Source organism: Vipera ursinii, assembly GCF_947247035.1.
Source record: "Vipera ursinii genome assembly, chromosome: 1".
NCBI classification, from domain to species: Eukaryota; Metazoa; Chordata; class Lepidosauria; order Squamata; family Viperidae; genus Vipera; species Vipera ursinii.
This window is the reverse complement of record NC_139512.1, coordinates 63,600,896-63,621,977: the sequence shown is the minus strand read 5'-3', so window position 1 is coordinate 63,621,977 and position 21,082 is coordinate 63,600,896. Positions and strand designations below refer to the sequence as shown.

The following is a 21,082-nucleotide window of genomic DNA, read 5'->3' as shown; positions in this document are numbered from 1 at the left end:
GTTTCATATTTCAAAGACTATTGATATTATGATGTGATGAAGTGAAAATATCTGCATGATCACAATATTCCCTTAGATATTTACTACTACGTATTCTCCAGTTCTGTTGAAGGAGGCTCTAGAGCTGAGCACAAAGAAATCAGAATTGTCCTCTTTCAGAGAAAATCTTTTACTATTTTAATTTTCTCTAAGCTGAATTCCTTTTTATATAACACCTTAGTTTTGTATTTGGGAAAGGAAGAATGATAACGTTTTCTCTCCCAATGACACAATTCTTCTGATTTCAACTTTGTAATTAGAAAGCAACCTTTCTAATTACAAAGCCTGCAATTAGTGCAGGTTCGCATCCCACCAGGCTCAAGGTTGACTCAGCCTTCCATCCTTCTGAGGTAGGTAAAATGAGGACCCAGATTGTTGGGGGCAATAAGCTGACTTTGTAATAATGCCGCTTGGGGGTGTGAAAGCCCTAATAAGCAGGCATATACATAGAATGAAGGCTACTGCTAAGCTTGTAAGCCGCCCTGAGTCTTCGGAGAAGGGCGGGATATAAATGGAATTTGAATTTGAAAATTTGAACCTTCACTATTATTGGGTCAAGAATATATCTGTTGCCTGTAATTAAATAAAGTCATGCAATGAGTGATTTTCTCACAAAGAATTCTTCATAAGTATACCTTGCCATAGGTCCAACCAAGTTCTATTTTATTCATTCCCCAGAGTTCATGAATATTTTCAGCAAGCTTGTCTCTAATCTTTTCAAGGTGGAAAGGCAAAACAATCTGTGAAGAAAATACGTAAACTTTTATCAAGATAAAATTTTGCAGCCATATCCTCCATGTTTTCCAACTAATGATCACAAAACATAATACAATCTAAAAATGGTTTACTAGTAATAAAGATATCCTGATAAATTAAATGTTCAGTCATTATATGGGTTATGATATTTTAATTAAACTTACCTGATTGGTATCAATTGGACAAGGAATAAAATTAGCCTGGGAAAGAAACTGAGTAGTACCAAGCAAATCTCTAATTCCTTCAGAATCCCTCTTATATTCTTTGACCGGTTCCAATTTCATCTTTTCTTTTGGAAGCAAAGCTTCATAGCAAGGTGCATAACTAGTAGGAGGTAAAAACTTGAATTCTCCATGGCGGCCACCCATTAAGAAACGCACTCTAAAAAAAATGGAAATACAAAAAAAATGGTAATAATATTTAAGGAAGGTTTTTTTTTAATGGTCATCATAGGTCACCACACTCAAGTAATTCAATATAAAAATTCCCTTTTATCTCAAAAACTCATTTTCAAGCCAATTAATTATAGAAAATAAGTGAAAAGGTACTCTTTGACTCTTTTAAATTTCTTTTAAATTTCCTTTACTTGGAACAGCTTACATCCTGTGACATTAGTTTTAACATCTGGAAATGTTGTCAATGCATAGATTTTCTAAGTTTTTTTTCTAAGTTATTCTGAATATTTTTCTAAGTTGTTATTATTGCAGTTGGCTGCATAGTCAACCAGATATCTACACTGGATTTGGCATTTTTATCCATCTTTGAATCTTTCCCAATGACCTGGGATAGACAGATGTTGTTGTTTGATGGTGTTAAAGGTATTGTTGCAGAATGTAAGCTGTTTGAAGTAAAGCTGCCTTTACAATTGATTGGTGGTATTTTTGTCTACCACAATGGTGTTCAAATAATGCTCCAGATGTTTTGGGAGTACACTCAGTGCACTTATTAGTGTTGGTACCATCTTTGCTTCTTTTGTCACAGTTGTTCTACTTCTATTTGCAGTTACTTATATTTCATGATTTTCTCCAGTTGTTTCTCTTCTAGCAGTACAGCCACGCCTGCCTGATGAAACTCTCAATCTTATCATGCTACTCTGACCTCATCCTATGCAACACTTGGGAGAATTATTTGCCTTACTGAAACCAAAACTCAGCATGTGGCTAAAATAACTTGTGCACATTACTTTTTGTGTTTGCCTTCATAGCATAACTATTGCAGCCACAACCAATATGAAATGTGAGGGTAAGATAAGAAGATGTTGCTAAGATGAAGACAAGCAATTAGGAAAAATTAAAACTGGAGACTGTAATGTTAAAGGCTTGGATATTTCCATGGAATCTCATCAGTTTATGATAAGTGAGAGATGGCATAGGTCACGGCAGAATTTAGAGCCTATCAATCCAGGCAGGCTTGAAGAGGACCAGAAGTTTTAGGAATGCCCGGATAGGAGTCAAGAGAAAGTATTCAGAAGACTCCTATTTATTTGCATAGATCCCTGGAAGAATAGAAATGTGTGTCCTACCGAAGCAAAGCTGCTGACATTATCAGATATCAGAAACTTAGAAAATCTTCCTCTCTGGCTTATAAATATTGTTGTCAAATGGAGATTCATCATGAAGCCTTCATCTCATCAAAAATGTGATTTTGACTGGCCAATAATTTCTTGATTAACCTTCACTAAATTTTCAGACATTATCATTGTCTGCTAAGGCTGATAACCTGAATAGATAAGGTAGATGTGTACTCAGGATTATGATTTTTCTGCTTTGTATTTAAATATTCAATATGCTTCATCCATCATGAATTTAACCTAAAATATGATCTCAAGAATCATCCTTTGCACCCAAGCCCATGAATAATTTTATTAACAGAAGAACCCCCTTCTCAGAATTTCATTTCACAGGTCTGCTAAAGTATACTGAGCTCCAGAAGAGGTTATATAATAAAATGGAATTAATTACTATGTAATGTGCCACACATTCTTTGTAAAAGTAATAGTGTATATTGAACAGTAGTTAAAATATGTGGGGTGCTCTCTTTGAGTAAAGAAAGGAAAAACTTTAGTAATACTAAAATATACATGAGAATTAGATACCCAGTTATTCTGTTGTTGTTTCTAATATGTAATCTTTTAAAAGAATATTATTTATAATGAGATTTCCAGAAAATTAAAATATATTATGATTTCCATAATAAATGCCTTAATTCTATTATTCATACACAAAGTAAAAGACATAAAATAAATATATATTGAAAGTGATATTCTCTTGTAACCTATGAGTTCATTAGAGAAGCATAAGACTACAAAGCACAATTATGCAAATATTTAGAATAATATTTAATGAAAAATATCTGTTTACTACTAGAAACAACATGAATGATAAGAACAATCACTGCAACACATCTTATTAGGCTTGTTTGCTAAGTGCCTGAGCAGATGTGATGACATTTCTAGAGGATATTTCATGTCAAATACCGTATATGCTTTTTTCCTGAAACACTACATTGAGTCTTAGACAGAGGAGCCCTGCAGCATTACTATTTAACACACCACCTGTTCAATTATGAAAGACAGAAGGCATTTATCTCCAAGATGTTGACTTTTCATGTCAACACATCTAGACTGTTATATTTTTTTTCAGCAAGTGAGATTGATGTATCTTTCACTTTATTTTTCAGCACACAGTGCATTTATCTACCTAAACTTAAATGGTTTCCCAGAAACACAAAACCTGCCCAACAATTACTGTAATTTTTATGTATGGTAAACAAAATGTATAGATCAATAGAAAGCAAAATACCACTGAGAAACCCAACTAATGGCTGAATAGCAAAGGGACTACCTTGAAATTCCCTGGAGAGGCTTTCCAAACTTCTCTTAGTACTCTGGCAATCTCCAAATATGGAGTCACATTTTATCTCCCATAGTTAAGCAGATACTTATAAGTTCATTTTCTAATTTAATTAACATATAATTTCCTGTAATTGCAAATCTATTTGCAATTTCTGCTGAAAGTATGAAATCATACATCAAAGGCCTGCTTCTTAGTTTAAGCAATGATTGGGTTTATTTTACAGAGTTTATTATTAGTGAAAACAATAATAAAAGATTATATGCCATGTTGATGAGGGGAAAAAAGCATTTATTAAGGTATATACTATAATATAATATCAGATGCATGAACATATAAGCTACAGAAGCTTACACCCTAATAAAGATATTAATTTTTAAAGTTTCATTTTGCTGCAACTTGGAGAAAGCCACAGCTATTTCTCTGGAGATCATAATAATATTCTTCCAGCAAAGGTTTTATGAATGCATTCTTCATGTTGGAAGTCAATTGCTTAAAATAACTCCTTAGTGAATATCCTTACCAGAGTAAATCTGATTTCGAAAATAATACTAGAAATTACCACATGGAAGTTATTTCAGACAAACGACACTTTGTTGAGAAATGAGGCAGTGATTCACTAACTGTACTAAAACAGAAATAAATATTTAAATTTTCCTCAATAATATTTCTATCTCAAAAAGCCACTGACAGTCTACATAAACATTTAACCACCCTTCAAGCAAATGGGATATATGCTATCTAAATATATTAGGTTTTAGGACTGGGCAATGAAAGGTGATTTTTTTTAAAATCCCATTTATATCCCGCCCTTCTCCGAAGACTCAGGGCAGCTTACAGTTTAAAGCACAAATCAATGTGCTTAGCACATTTGCTTTCAGGATACACACATTAACAAACTGAAGAAGTGATTTTGGGGGGATTATGTGACTGCTGCCATGCAGCCCCTGGAAAAGAACAGTATCCTATCTGTTGCCAACACATGTGACATGCACATCATCCCAAAGGTGCTTTTTCAAAAGGCAACTGGACTTTGTTTTTCCTTGACATGCACACCTATGCACCCACCAAATCAACTTTTCTCCTTTGAATTCAGTTTATCCTAAACCTTATTCCAGGGGTCTTCAAACTTGGCCCTTTTATGACTTGTGGATTTCAACTGCCAGAATTCCTCAGCCAGGCATGCCTGGCTAAAAAATTCTGGGAGTTGAAGTCCACAAGTCATAAAAGGGCCAAATTTGAAGACCCCTGCCTTATTCCTTCTCCAAGCATTTCCCTTTGAGCTCAGTTTTTCTAAGGAGCAAAAACTCTACATTTTCTATCCAATGGTATAATAAACATGTCTGGAGAGAAAACCATGAAATGGAGAAAAAAATACTTTCTTAGGCTCTTTAAGAAGCCACATAAGTTCAAAGAGAATGATGTCTAAGATGCATTTTCTGAGCTGAGCAGTTTACCAAAGTTTACTTCTGTTAGAACAAACTGTCCCTAAAACTACCAAAAATCCTTGAAAATCCATTCTGTAAAATTGGCCATTTTGTGCTAGTGTACAGATCAGAGGAAGCTACATTAGGAGGTGTAAAATATGGAAAATATTTTAAAATGGAACCTCAATATTTGATGCTCTAAACTCCAGACTGGCAAGTTGCAGGAAGAAATTAGGGCTGGGGAACTTTAGCTCTCCAGCTCTTATCAAAGTACAACTCTCAGCTTCCCTCAGTGTTGGGAAAGTTAGTGGAGCTGCAGTTCAGCAAAATCTGAAAAACTATAGATTGTCTTGTACTACCATAAAGAATGGCTACAAACTGTATATATCATGAAATGGAAAATAAAATAGGAACAAATAATCTAGTATAGTTTTCAATTACTGATATTATAGCATACAGTATTGCTGAATAACCTCTTAAAGGGAATTGTTGTTGTTTAAGGGAAGAATACAGAAAAGGTAAGACCAATAAAACATACACCACACCAATGTATCATTGTTTGTTTAATCTTTGTATGTCAGAAGAGAACTTGACCTCTTGACACCACTGCCAAAGAAAAATAGTATTATGTTCAAGCTGTTCTCCAGGGATATATATAAGAGGGGGTGATTGATTTCACATAGATCATGGAAAAGCCCAATGTTTCATAATGAATTCATTTAGTATAAGATTTGGGAGAATACAAACCAAAAATAGGAGGTGTCAAAAATCTCCTTGTTAGCTTTCATTCTCCATGATTCTGATTTTTTTAAAAATCTGGATTTTCTGATAATGATTGACAACTGCAAACTACCTCAGAGTAGGGTACATTAACCGTACTAAACAACATTCAATGCAACAGTTTGTGATTGTTGATACGAAAGTAGAATCTTCCTTACTTGACGCCAGCTGAGAAGCTCACCACAGGGGAAAAAAGGCCATCAGTATTAAAGTTTTCAAACATTCCTTGCACAGGTTGTCCATTAATACGGAAAGAAATGCTGGGGACCCCTAAATCCAAGCAACAGCTGACCACATCATCAGATGCTAATAAATGCTGATTCACGGATGCAACAGCCCTGGGTATTCGACCTAATAAGCAGGGAATCGTAGGGAAAAAATGATTTAAGAAATGGTGGAAAAGAACTGTGAAATTTCCATCACATTTAAAATCTTTTTTTTTTCACATTAAATCATTTTTGAAAGAGTAAAAAGTTAAAAAATTTAGAAATGCCTGAGAATATTTTCCAATTTACAGACAACAAAGTATTTTTTAACAGCTCATGACGCTATTATCTTTTAAATTGGATACTCCTAATTTTATAGTGCCATTCTTGGCACACATAAATGCAATATTTAAAAAAAACAGAAATCATATGGTTGTGGGAGGATGATGTCTGTTACAGTTAAATGCAAATTTGCATGTCATTCTTTTTAGTTATAGATAGAATTATTTTTGAATTAGACAAGCAGCATTGAATGCAACCTGCAAAAAAATCCCCTTTTTCATCTTTACAGTATTCAGTTGTCAATAGTATGAATTTTTATTTTTATTTTCTTTGATTTAACAAAACAAGATTTTTTGGTGTACAATCCTCAAGAATTGAAACTGGGACTGTGCAGGATTGTTATTCACTGGATTCTAAGCATAGCTCCTAAACAAAACCAAGCAAAATAGACATTTTGGCTCCCACATAAAGCCAAACAAAAGAGTAAGGGACACAAAACAAATATAGATGAAGTATTTTTTTTTGCACCTCTTTATTCCTGTCAAGTGTTATTCAGGCTTTATAGATACTCAATTTTGAACTGTGAATATTAAGAGAGAAAAAAATATTCTTTCAAGGAAGCAAAAAGAAATCCTTAAAAAGAAAATGAAAACAATTCTATTTTGCAAACGTTCATAATATTTGTGGCCGTTCACATTTTAAACCAGTTCTTACCAGACCAGAGATGAAGTCCATCAAAACCATAGGAGTACAGGTCATCACCGACACCGTTTCCTCCCCATCCTTCCCCACCTCCAGGATAAGGAGCATAGCCTGATGCTGAGGCCCATCCAACCCGCAAATGTGTCGGTTCTGCTGTCAAAAATGGTTCCACTTGATCAATGATTAGTTCAAAGTACCATTTCTTATACTGTGCTGAGCCCTCAGCAATTCCAAGAAATATGTTTGGCCTTATACTAAAAAAGAAGAGAACAAAGGGCATATAAAACACACTGCAGTAAATAATTTCAGGGTTCAGGAAGAGAGTTTTCTCTACCCTTGCCCCCACCCTATGGAATATTCTCCCCCAGGGTGAAGCCCCACTTTCCTTGCCTTTCAAAATTTGGCTCTGCCAACTCACTTGGAGCTTGAAAAGTGGCATTCCACCCTGGAAATGATTAGTGTCTGGAAGGTGTTCCCTCTGCCTTTTAACTTATTCTATCTTTGGTTGTCCTTTTCTTTTTTAGTTAGCTCCCATTTTATTTATATAATGTATTGCTGTATTGTTTTCACTGTATGCTTTAGTTATAAACTTCCCAGAGTACGGTAATTCTGAAAGTGAGATAGGCAGTACCTAAATTTGATAAATAAATAAATAAAATATGTCTGAATACCTCGATATCATGCTAACCATAGTTAATATGTCAATAGTAAACTAGTCATCAAAACTGTTTTCAAACCATCTATTATGTAAGGGTAAAGTCAAGGACAGGAAAGCCTGGAGGAACATTGTCCATAGGGTCGCGATGGGTCGGACACGACTTCGCAACTAACAACAACAACAACAAAAGTCATTATCCTTCTAAATCATTCATGAGTAAAACACTTTCCTTCTAGGATATTCAGCTGTTCTGTGTTCAAGGCTTTCTCTCCTATAACTCAAATTTACTGAGAAGTCAAAGAGGGAATGTGATGCAATGCATAAATAAAGGCATGTAAAATCATTGACAAAATCACAGATCCAACAAAACCTATAACAGACAGAGAACTACTGTGTATCCTCACACAGACTATCAGAATATTTGCCTGATTTTTCTGCTCATTCCCTGTTACAGAGATGAAATATTTTAATAAACATGATTGATATATAATGATACCTTGTCACATCATTCACCAGCCGTGTTTGCAAGAGCAGATCTCTTCGAGGAAGAATATTGTCACATATTAAGTTCTGGTTAGCACGCACTGCTACTCCATTACAGAGACAAAGAGAGCACAGGACATCAAGAACCTAGAAAACATTCATAGAAATGGGTCTTAGAACTACATAGAGCATAATAAAATGCTAGTTTCAATGACTCTTTTTTAAAATAATATTTTATTAATTTTCTAATTTTACATTTAGGCATTTAAAAAGCAACATGGTGGCTGGGTTAATCAATAGTTCAATAACATACAAAAATCTTTAGTACAAGTCTCAAGTTACAACATCAAATATTTCCCCTCTTTTTCCCTTAATATCTACTATCTCATAGTTAAGCTAATTCAGTTCTTATTATATCAACTAAGTAAAAACATCATTGTTACATTTATCAATAAATTTTTAGCTTATACATATCTTAATTACTTTTACATTCAATCTTTATAGACAATCAATGACCTGTTATTGATTTTTTTCCCAATTTTTAATTTTCCAATCAATATTCAAATTTAACATTTGATATTATAATTTCCAGGCTTTAGCTAACCAAAGTTTCCCTTATCTCAATTCATAAGAGAATCTAATGTTGAAAATACACATCTTGTCTATTTGAGTACTAGTCTTGTTCTATTTCCTAAAAGCTATCTATTTCCCACCATATTAAATCATCTAATTAATAATACAGTACCCCCTTTAATAAATCAAAACCATTATATATATATTGTCTGGGTTAATCAATAAACCAAACATATTCATATATATTGTTTTCTTTTGGGTCTAATTTTTAAATATTAAACAAATAGAATCCTTATTTTCAACTAATTTCCAAATATTTTAAATATAATGACCAAAATTCCCCTTATCTCAACTTCTCCCTTTAATCCTCTAATTAGTAATAGGAAATCCCCTCTAATAAATCAAACCCCCAATTTTCTTCAGCCTTATTCTGGCTTTCTACCTTTGCCAACTAGCCTTCCATGTCAGTGCTTTTAAATCATCAAATAGATCTCTCTCTATCATTATATATATTATCTGAAATAAGAGAGACCATTTAGTTGCCATTGTTCTTGGAAGGGCTAGCCCATTTGTATTCATTAGATCGTTTCCCTATAATTCCAGTTCCCCATGATTATCCTGATATGTTTATCTTCCTTTCAATCCGTGCTTTTTTCCCCTGAAATTTCTTCTGATTTATATAGACAGTCTTTTCCATTTTCAGTGGAAAATGGATTTCTGGATTTTCCATTAACTGTATTTGTTGGTCAATTGAATCCTCTGTCTTAGTATTTGATTGTTCCACTTCTTCTTTTATCTTCTGTGTTGTTAGTTCTTTGGTTGTAATCAAAATTTGAGTTTGTATATCTAAGATGGCAACTTGTTCTTTTATGTTGGGTCTTATTTTGTCACAAGCTGAAAGAATAATTTCATGTATTGCTTTCAACATGGAAGGGATCTTTTCCTGGTCTTCATCCAGGAGTCTTAATTTCACTTCTAAAGATATCTAGCTAGAAATCTAATACTATTATTATGGTTGATTGCATAGTCAGCCAGATATTCAGACTGGGATTGGCATTTTCGTCTACCTATCGAGTGCTTTCCAAGGACCTGGGATAGGCATATCTATACTTTTATTCTTAATCTTATTCTTATAGAATGGAGTAAAAATAAAGAAATATTAATTAATGAAAATATAAAAATTGCAAAACTGACATACTACAGACTTTGGTAGTTATCTGTAAAGAACAGAATTCCAAACAAGTATAAAAGTATAATTTATTAAGTATAAAATTAACTTAATTTACTTGATCATGAAATTCAGAGAAGCCTGTTATCAATGCTAGTCTAAATACCTCTGACCCTGTATAAGAGAAACATCTCTTTTCCTCCACATCAAACAAAAAGGTTTTAAGGCAACATTAAAACTAGAAAATCCTCCATAAATCACAGAGTATGGAGCTATTTCTAAAGCTGTGAGGCGAGTTCTTGAAAGACTCTCAACCTTAAATTTATTGTCAGAGTAGTGGACATAGCCAAAATACCAAGCCTACTAAATAATGCATTTTGTGGGGATGTACATTCTCAACAATGAAGTAGGGATCAGTGCCCCAAAGGCCAAAATTAAGTAGGCCGTATATACACTCTGTGGTACATAGACACATGAGAGAAAAAAGAGATTACAAAAATCCAGACTACAATACTTTGAACCCAGGTCAATGAAACAACAGTAGGTGGGGAAGCTTTCCACCAAGATGATGCAGTAATCTAGACATGACACAATCAGAGCATGAATGAGAAGCTTTGCTGCATCAGGTGTCAAGAATTGGAAAATACATCAAATGTTATACAGATGAAAATGGCAGATCTTTGCAATAGCCACAATGAATGACTGCGGGACAATTTATTATCCACCTACCTGCACAAATTCCTAGCAACTGATATGGAGGCAAATCTCATAGCCCTGGAGACAGATGGAATTTGTTTTTTTGCAAAACACTAAAAGCTCTGTTTTGTCTGAGCTTAAGATAATGGGCAATCATCCAAGATAAAATTTGATAAAAAAAAACCTGCTGAAATTCTATGTCACTAAACCAAACTTGGAAGAATATCAATACATTTGGGTATGATCAGTGTAGATGTGATATTGAAAACCAACTATAGTAATAAGTCACTCTAAAGAAGGGTATAAAGCAGGAGTGTCAAACTGGCGGCCTGCAGGCCAGATGCATCATACACAGGCCACACTCACCCCAGCTCTGCAAAGGCAAAAACATCATGAAAAGTCATGAGGCATCATGTGACATGATTGAATTTGACACCCCTGGTATAAAAAGTAAGGGGAATATGACCCAGGAGTAAACCTTGGGCAATACCAATTGTAAAGGGAAACTTACAATAACAAGAGTTATTAAAGGAAATAGATAAAGAAGGGGATAAAAAAGACAAAAACTAGGAGAAAATGCATCAGTAAACCCCCAAAATACCATAATCAGGACGAAAGTATTTGATGGTTAAGAATATTTTTTAAAAAAAAATTATTAAATTTTTATTACAAAATCTTTAGTGCTTGGGTCCACATATTTAACTTAATAATAATACATCTTCCATTCCTACTTCCTACTCTGTTTTTCTAGCCATTTGTAAAAAGTGTCCCATGTTTGAAAGTATTCTGTATTGTCTTTCCCATTCATTTTCAATGTAAGCATGTCCATTTCCATAGAGTCCAAAATTTTCTTAATTATGTCTTCTTCAGCTAGTGTTTCTTCATTTTTCCGGTGTTGTGCAAATGTAATTCTCACTGCTGTTAGTACATGTAGTATTAAACATACTTTATGATAGTTTTCTGTAGTTATACCTAAAAGAAATAGTTCCGGCTTAAAATCTACATGTTTTCTAACCAATTTTTTTTTGTTTTAGGGCAGGTCCATCAAAGTACATGCCTGGCTTTTGCCTACATTTCCAACAATTGCTAGACATGTTTTTAAACATTTTTGCTAACCTTGCAGGTGATAAATGCCATTTATAAAACTTTTTATATACATTTTCTTTATAGGTAGCTGCCCTTGTTATTTTATAGTTTCTTTCTCACAAATTTTGCCATTTTTCTAACTTTACATTGTGCCCAAAGTTTTTTTGCCCATATTATCATTGTTTCTTTGACTTGTATATCTTCCATCTTTAAGTTTAACAAAACATTACATAGTTTCTTAATCAGTTTTTCATCTGATGACAATAATATCTGGCCAAACACTGTCTGGTCTTTATAAAAAATATGTTTTGGCATCTTTCTCATATCTCATGTGCATTTGCAGGTGCTACCAGCATGATAGCTCAAGACCTTATTCTTACAGTTCTTGTTTAGTTTGTAGTTTCCTTTCAGTATTCAAAATGTCTCTATAAGTCACAAGTTTCTCATAGTTAATTAAATTTCGGTGCACAAACAGTTCCATTGTCAAGATCCATCCTGGTATTTTCATATAAATTTTCGTTTTTATCTTTTCCCATGTTAGAAGCAAAGCATTTTTTACATAGTGATTTTGAAAGTATTTATGGATTTTGTTCTTTCCATACCATAGAACGGCGTGCCATACGAGTTGCATAGGTGTAACATTTTCAGTCTGATTCTGGCTTTTTTCCCCTTGCCGGATAAATTTCAAAATCGGTGCATTTAACTCATTAAAAAAATCTCTATTTTTATAGGTATTCTTTGGAATAAAAAATTAGTTTGGTAAAATGTTCATTTTCACCGTCACTATTCTTCCTAATATTGATACTTGTAGATTTTTCCATTTTTCCAAGTCTAGTTTTATTTGTTTTAATAGTTTTACATAATTATCTTCTTTTATTGTTGCACCCTAGCTGTTAAATATATTCCCAAGTATTTAACTTTCTTGACTACCTGTAGGTCTGTTTTTTCTGACAGTTGGGTTTTTTTGTTTATCTATAAGGTTTTTGACTATCACTTTAGTCTTTTCTCTGTTTATTTTCAGTCATGGTTAAGAATATTGAACATAGTTGATAACCTAAGAGCAGAGGCACAGTCAATAGATACTGTAAATTATTCAACAATTCACAGAGAACTGTCTCAGTGACAGGACCAGATCAACATCCTGATTGAATGGAATCAAACAGTTTATGACAAGTAAGACAAGTTTGTAGTTAAGAGAGAACAACTTCAGGATTTTTAAAGTAAGGAGACATAGAGTGAGAGGTGGAATAGAGGTGAAAGCTGAAGGATTCCCCCCCCCAAATATTTAAGTGATCAGTAAATAATAAACTGTTCAGTCAAAAATGTAAAATGGATGGAAAGTAAAATGGACAAAGGAAGGATGGAAAAGCATCCAGTAGGCAACTTGTCCAATGAATAGATGTGGCTTGAATATGCAGGGCTTAAACTGGTGAAAGGATAAGAATATGTCCTGCTCACAAGCCCTTTCACAAGCATTCACTGAAATGCTTGATGAGCAGTTTCTGCTTAAGAAAAAAGCAGAAAAAAAAAGAAATACTAAGGAAAGTTTTGGCTGTCACTTGTTTACCCAAATGTTTGAGTACAGCTTATCTGAAACAGCACAATAGACAAGATCCTATTAAATGCCAAAAGAAATAACAGAGCTGAGCCTTAAAGCTGTTGCTTCAATTTATTCCCTAAACAAATAACCCTGTACAATATTTTTCTTATTTTAAATATAAGCATATGTCTCCACTGCATTTCAACAGATTCTGTTCCATCACTCAGGCAGTTTCCATATTCCATATTCCCTTACTTAGGGACCAAGTCCTATTGACTTCATTGGGACTGAGTAGAATACACAGGATTATGCTGTCCATGTCCAATAATATGAAATTCTATATATGGTATATGGCCAGTAGAGACACAAGACCTTTTTAGAAATTATTTTTATATGAGATGTTTGAAATTCACAAATCCTTCTCCTTTTTAGCTTATTGGCATAGATGCTAATGGTATCCAAGATAATCAATGCTGTAGTTATCTAAAATTTGAAAGAGATGTGAAATGTTTTCAATATCCTTGGTGACTTCCTGGCAAGTGGATTTTTTTTTCTATAGGAATTTTACGCATTCCAGAGGACCTAAAGGATCTTCTCAGGTACATATCTAGGCATACCTGTTCACCACCAAACAGGTCAAAACAATCTTGTACTGCCTTCTAGCAGTCAACATATAAAAACATCACACAGGCTGTAAAAATAGACAAATTCTCCTTCTCATGGGATGGAATGAGGTGCGAGTCATGTAAAACCTCATAAAATAAGAGCACAACATAATATAACATCTGTATAACTTTGTCTGGACTGTATATACCAATTTGTTACTTATATATCCACAGTCAGAAAAAAATTCTCCTGAGAAGCTAATAGTAGCCTAAACAAAGAAAGAAAATTCTATATAAACATTGGTTTTATGGCAAAAGAGCAGGTTTTTATAACAATGCTTATTTCTATTTTAATATAATTCACAGGTATTATTTACAATTTTTGTTTTATTGATAGAATATGTTGCATATTAAAGATGCATCTTGCACTTCTAAAGCATACCTTATGGTTGCGTCCGTGCTTATCCAGCAGGGAGATGATGGATTTTATATGACTTTCATCTATCAAATTTAAAGCTTCTGGGCTTTCAATCAAGATACAGTGCAACACTTCTAAAATACCTGTTTGAATGCCAGGGACAAAGAGATTATTTTGAGTTTCAGGGGTAGAATCTATAACATATAATTCAAACATTGGAAAAAAATGTAAAGGAAAGAGTAAAAGAAATCTTTCTTTAAGGCCTTTAAAAATGCTTAAAATTTAAAGATTGAAGATGCCTGAATTAGGCAGCCGGCTTCAAGAAAACAAAATAGCTTAGATGTGGATTTTTCTTTTATGGTATTTTTATCTGAGGACAGATAACAAATTAAGGAACAACTGAACCGAAAGGGATGCTATCTTTGGAAACATGAATCCCTCAGCCCTAAAGCTAAATCTAGCAGTAGAATTTCATTCATTCTTAAGAGTTTCTGTCCAGTTTGTGTCTGAATCTAAATTGCAGCAATATTTTTCTCAATTGATCAATAACATATTCAAGAAATGTATAAATCTCTTATACCAAGCAGTAACAGCTTTTATTTGAAAAGTTGTGATAAAATCTAAATAGCATTGCACTGTAAATACCTCAATGCATTATGTCATTCCAGGAACTAATGTGTTGGATAACTGTTGCTTGAAAATTGGATGGATAGTATGGGGGAGTCTTGTATGAAAATCCATAATTAGAGTTAATAGCCTTTATTTTTTAGGTTATGGAAAAGAAGACTGGTATATCTCACCTGAAGAAGATTCTAGTCTGTCCAATTTACTAATCAACCAATCAAGATTATTGGAAAACTGGGCACAATTGTTTCTGTTACCACAAATGAGAGCAGCTGAAAGATAGAGTTGGGATGATCAGTAAAGTATAGATACAGATATTTTAGAATAAAGCCAAAATGTAAAATCTGCCTCCATCAGCTACATGTTGATATTTAGGATATATCTATTATATGCCTTTTTGCATATTCTAGATATAAAAGGAATATAGTTTATTGTCACCTTCACTGGGCATAATTGATTACCCTTCCAATAAGCATTAAATATTTCTGACATTGGAGAAACATTTGATACCATTAACCAGTCATCTCCAGCTCTAAATTCATTGTTACATTGTTCTGGATTTAATCATACAAAATTATTCATAAAAGTCATTGAAAGCTCAGTGACTTCCAATTACTGCTAATTATAAATGTAAAACACACTAAAACTTTTAATTCTGTAATCAATGAATAAAGAATGAATTTCAATATATGTACATTATTTGAAATATTTTGATCTAATCAAGAACTTATTTTTCTATACATTTGTACATCAGAGCCATTGCTTATTTCTGTAGGAGTTTATTAGTCAACTGACTTTTTTACAAAAGCACTATCAAATCTACAAATAAAAGAGTTTGTTTTCAAAACTGTCTCTAACATTCATAAATTTCCACAGATGAAGATTTCATATAGCTGAAGAAAAGGTTCATAGTTCTTAGATCTACCTACTAACTGGAAGGGTCTCTAGAAGAAAAATTATTATTCAGCAGCTTCTGCATTGCTAAAGTAGATGACAATGAAAAATTCAGCAATTTTCAACAGGGAGAGATAAAAACAGTGAGAGTAGCCCACTTTTAATATAGTTGTTAATTATTAGTAAACTTCAGAAACAGAATGACAATAACAGTGAAGAAAAATAAGAATATTGGTGGAGCCTTGGTGGAGCAGTGGGCTAATGCCTCCTTAAGTAACACCAGCTGCCTGCAATTAGTGCAGGTTCGAGTCCCACCAGGCTCAAGGTTGACACAGCCTTCCATCCTTCCGAGGTAGGTAAAATGAGGACCCAGATTGTTGGGGGCAATTAAGCTGACTTTGTAATAATGCCGCTTGGGGTGTGTGTGTGAAAGCCCTAATAAACAGGCATATACACAGAATGAAGGCTATTGCTTGTAAGCCGCCCTGAGTCTTCGGAGAAGGGCGGGATATAAATGGAATTAAAATAAATAATTAAATAAATAAATAAATATGAAGGGCATAAAAGAATGTGGCCTTGTATCTTTCAAATTTGTCTTCAAATTCTGTTTCTCCTGTTTTTTTTTGTTTTACACACATACATTTCTAAATCATAAAAGGAAACAACGTTTAGCACTGATGACATTACCAGTTTGTTAATGAAATATCTGCAAGAAAGCAACCAAGCTCAGAGAGCACCAAGGATCCCACATTTCAGTTCAACTCTGAACTACAAATATTCTCTTCTATTGAAAACCACATTTTTAAATTTTAAAGTACATTATTAAAATTACTTTATACACTTAGCCATGATATAAATTGCAATGTGTCATCTAATAACATGTTGATTTAGTTTTAGTGTTGGTTTTAATGTGCTATTCATTAATGGGGAAAATTATCAGTTCCTCTGATTTAGATTTAATTCAAAATTTCTTCCAAAATCTCATTGAACTCTGCATGACTTGCTTCAACATATACCAAATATTTATACTGTATAACCCACCTAATAATTTATAAAGAAGATTTAGAATTTCTTTCCATGCTGCACCATTTTCTTCTCTACCAACCCCTGTAAAATGAGCAGTACTATAGTATACATTTAATCGATCAATGCAGTTCAGAACCAATGCCAGCATCCCCTGTAAAAATATAATTATAAACACTGTTAATATCTTCAAGTATATATTCATTTACATTTTAAACGTTTAAACAAGCAGTTCAAATACAATATTGAACTATAAAATACTGGGCATAATACATTTTCTTCCCAGAAGGAAAATAATTAGCTGTAAATGTGGGAGACGAAGGATTTGAAAGATACAAAGGAAGCCATTGTAAATATCATCTTGCTTAAAACAGTCATAAAGTTCTTATCTGGACTAGGGTTATAACATTAGAGAGAGGAAAGCCTTCATTTCCCCAATAGAAAATCATCCTGCTGCCTCCATTAGCAATTGGATTGCTGCACACACCTATTCTGAAACTCAGTTTGGAATTAACTATTGCTAGAATGTATGCAGTAATGAGAACATCTGTAGCAACTAGACTGTCTAATCACATTACTTCTATTTTGCACTGATTACACTGGTTGCCTTTTCAACTGCAAGTCCAATTAGGGGGCTGGTATTGACTTCCAAACCCTTTGCAAGTGCTTTGCAATCCATTTATCTGTATTAAATGTTCCTGCTCAAGGATTATGATCACATCTGAAGCTCTGCTCTTTGTTTTATCAGAAATTACTCCACCAGGGACAAAGTCTTTTCTTTCATGGCTCCACACCTCCAAAATCTTCTCCTTCAGAAATATTTTCTCATTGATTCTCACATAGATGATAGACTATTTTCTTCCAGCTGACTTTGGAATACTTCATTTGAAATATCTTTACCCATATTCTTTGGAATGATCTTATTGCTCTTGCTACTTTTGTTGTTCTAAATTGTTGCTCTAAATTTATGTGTTTATTATTTTCTTCTGTCTCATATTATCATGCTTTATTTTTAATGTCTTTTAAACATTAAATTTTATATAATAATTTTGTTTATTGAATACTACAAACAGTAGAAATATGCTCTAATGTATATTACTACTACTATTAATAATAATAAAATAGCAACAGCAATAAAATGTGGGTTGTGTGAAAAGATAATTAATTATATAATTATTATAATAATTTATTAAATTTAATATGCCACCCAACTCCCAGCAAAAATGACAAACACCCACCCAGAGCATCATTTTTTCCCCAAATTGTTAAAATCACTTTTAAAATCGCTAGTTATTTCTGTGAATTACAAAGGGGAAGATTTAATCCTCAGTCAGGAAACTCTACAGTAGCTTTTAAACAGAACATCCAAAATTCTATCTCATCTGGCAGCCCTTAGTAAACATATTCATCTAAGCCAGGGGTCCCTAACCCCTGGTCCATGGACCAGTACTGGGCTGTGGCATGCCAGCAACCGGTCTGCACAAACAAGCAAAGCCCCATCCATGGGATGCAGCAGCACATAAAACCATGAACCCTCCGGTCCTCAGAAAAACCTCTCTCCACGGAACCAGTCCCTGGTGCCCAAAAGGTTGGGGACCTCTGATCTAAGCTGTCAATTGTCTATGACAGCTCAGAAAAAAAAGAAACTAGCATTCTATAGAGCAAACAATCTGATGTTTTCAGGAAATCCTGAAGCATAATTGTATTCTGTTATGGACTAGACCAGTGTTTCTTAACCTCTTGTGACCCCTTCCAATTCCACAATTGTAACATCTTCCCAAGGTCCAGTTTGGATCTCACCTTTAAAAGGGTTAAAATAAGCAAGATTCTAAGACTTTGAGTTAATAATAATAATAATAATAATAATAATAATAATAATAATAATAATAATAATAATAATGGTTATTTAAAGCATCTTTGAAAGGTGAATCATACATACACTTGACTATCAACCCCAACACCTGATTAAATGAAACCACTCTAAACATAGCCTTTTCTACCTCCTCTTTGAATAGATTTTGTCTGTTTTTAAGGGAACGAAGTTTGTTTTGTTTATCCTCATGTTCTAGCTCTTCTTCTGGAGGTAGAAAATATGTAATTAAATCCTGGAGAGTCTGAACTACTTCTTCAATGGGAAGAGTGATGGGAGTTGTAACACTGTTGTTTCCACTGTGAATCAAAAGACAAAGCAAATAGTTACAAAAAGAATACATTACTAGAATCAAAAGAATAATCGGTATACAATTATTACTATTATATAGCTTGTCTTACACACTGAATATTTTGTATCACGTGATCTGTAGGTGCAGAATTTAAAAAGCTAATTGAATTACATATAGAAGGGCAAACTGGGCAACCCATGTCCTGAGAGTATCCTCTGCATGTCTGTATGATAAAAGTCATTGAGAAGGAATTGCTAACTTCACAATATAGAGTGTTGTGAAATACCACTATTTGTTCAGTATGATGGAAAGAAGGAATATCACTCAAACAGACTTAAGCAACTTTCGTTCACACAAACCTGTTATTATAGCTTATGCAAGAAGAAATGTCAAAAGGCCCCAGTCTGTGTGGCAGAATCAATATAACACAACCAATGCATATTTTGAAGGGGAGGGGAAATTTTTTTGTCACTAGTAATTACATTCTAAAGTCTGAGAGTATGGTAAGAATGGAGAAGGAAGAGGTTAGAGAGGCTAGGCTAGAGCAGCATTTCCCAACCTGCTTCCTTGGGGTAATATATAGCCATGTTGATCGCAATTCGGGGATGATGGGTCCCCACACAGCTGGAGGACACCTATGGTAAATGTTGGAACAAACAATGGTCAGTGAAATCATCCTGCTAAAATATCTTTGTAGTTTTTCTGTAGACTGAACTGCTGAAGAGTCTTGTCAACTAGCAAATGTGATTTTCTAAGATGTAGTTCAGGAGTCCCCAACCCCTGGGCCACGCAAGTAGTGGGTAAGCTCACGAAGCTTTATTTGCACATGTGCAGGGTTACGTTGCATGCACAAAACCATCCTCCCGCCGCCATTGATCTATGCAGCCAAAATGGTTGGGGACCGCTAATGCAGTGAATATTTTAAAGACATTTGAAAAAGCTGTTAATATCAGGATTAGGTTTTGGATGTCAATGGTTTCTATCAATGGAGGCATATTCATGTATCAAAATGGCTTATTGTTAAAGAACTGTGCTGCAAAATTTTGGCAAATTTTATTTTAACTGATTAAAAATAAATCTTCAACAATAATAAATTATAGTCCAATATAAGCAGAATGCATTTCCAAATTCTGGTACGAAAACAGTTGGATTTTGGTACAATTCAACTATAAATGTTATAAATTCTAATTATTGTCAGAATGATACTTTAAGAAATTATACCTTATAAATTGACTGAATAATTTTGTGGTATTGAGAATAATTCTAGCAGCCTGGGATTCTTCATGTTGACACCTTTGCACAGACAGTCCATCATCGGTGTGTCCTTCTTGGTGTAATATAACCTAAAATAAATGGTCAAAATAATATTTTAAAATGCAACCATTTGTTTAGTGACGGTTTGAAGTTAAAATGGCACTGAAAAATGTGAATTATGGCTAGCTTTCCCATTTAGGAACAGTGCAGCATCCCCGTGATCAAGTGTTCAGAATTCAGGCACTTGGCAACTGGCATATATTTATGATGGTTGCACTGTCTCAGATTCATGTGATCATAAAATGTATCATAAAATGGGTCACAATTCACTTAATAACTGTTTTTCTTAGCAATAGAAATTTGAGGCTCAGTTGTGACCATAAGTCTAGGGCTACTTGTACGTTTTCATTTATGTTCTCAAGTGTTGCTGTGCAGCTTAGTAATGATAGTATGTGAGGTTAGGAGGAAATGGCAGTTTTAATTTCTGGATGCTCTTTTTTAATTTCAGATAATATGTCCCAGTTGGATTTTACGTAATATGCCATAAGATGTAGCTGAAAAAAATGGCAGGAGCTGAAGTTTGGAATAGTGTATGTATACAGTTGACATGTTATCTTGGAAAAAACAAAGGACAAACCTGAAAAAGGAGCCAATCTAAAAGTGGTTAGGAACAAAAAAGGTTAATGTTTATAACTTTACTTTACAAAAGAAATATTACTTTATAAAAGAAAATTCATGAGCAAAACCAAGAAAAACTTTACAGAAATAATATAAATAAATAGCTGCCTGCAATTAGTGCAGGTTCGCATCCCACCAGGCTCAAGGTTGACTCAGCCTTCCATCCTTCTGAGGTA

General features: G+C 33.8%; 1 protein-coding gene across 1 annotated transcript in view; it reads right to left on the bottom strand.

The window, feature by feature from the left end:
• Positions 1 to 21,082, bottom strand: part of RYR3 (ryanodine receptor 3) — a gene marked incomplete at both ends in the record, with an annotated part of 317,059 nt that overhangs the window by 183,851 nt on the left and 112,126 nt on the right. Inside the window, 10 exons of the mRNA XM_083354752.1 lie at positions 675 to 779; positions 960 to 1,176; positions 6,013 to 6,205; positions 7,057 to 7,298; positions 8,199 to 8,332; positions 14,296 to 14,414; positions 15,072 to 15,167; positions 16,831 to 16,966; positions 18,813 to 18,981; positions 20,196 to 20,317. Coding sequence (XP_083210878.1) covers positions 675 to 779; positions 960 to 1,176; positions 6,013 to 6,205; positions 7,057 to 7,298; positions 8,199 to 8,332; positions 14,296 to 14,414; positions 15,072 to 15,167; positions 16,831 to 16,966; positions 18,813 to 18,981; positions 20,196 to 20,317 — 1,533 coding nt within the window. The remainder of the gene's footprint in view (positions 1 to 674; positions 780 to 959; positions 1,177 to 6,012; positions 6,206 to 7,056; positions 7,299 to 8,198; positions 8,333 to 14,295; positions 14,415 to 15,071; positions 15,168 to 16,830; positions 16,967 to 18,812; positions 18,982 to 20,195; positions 20,318 to 21,082) is intronic.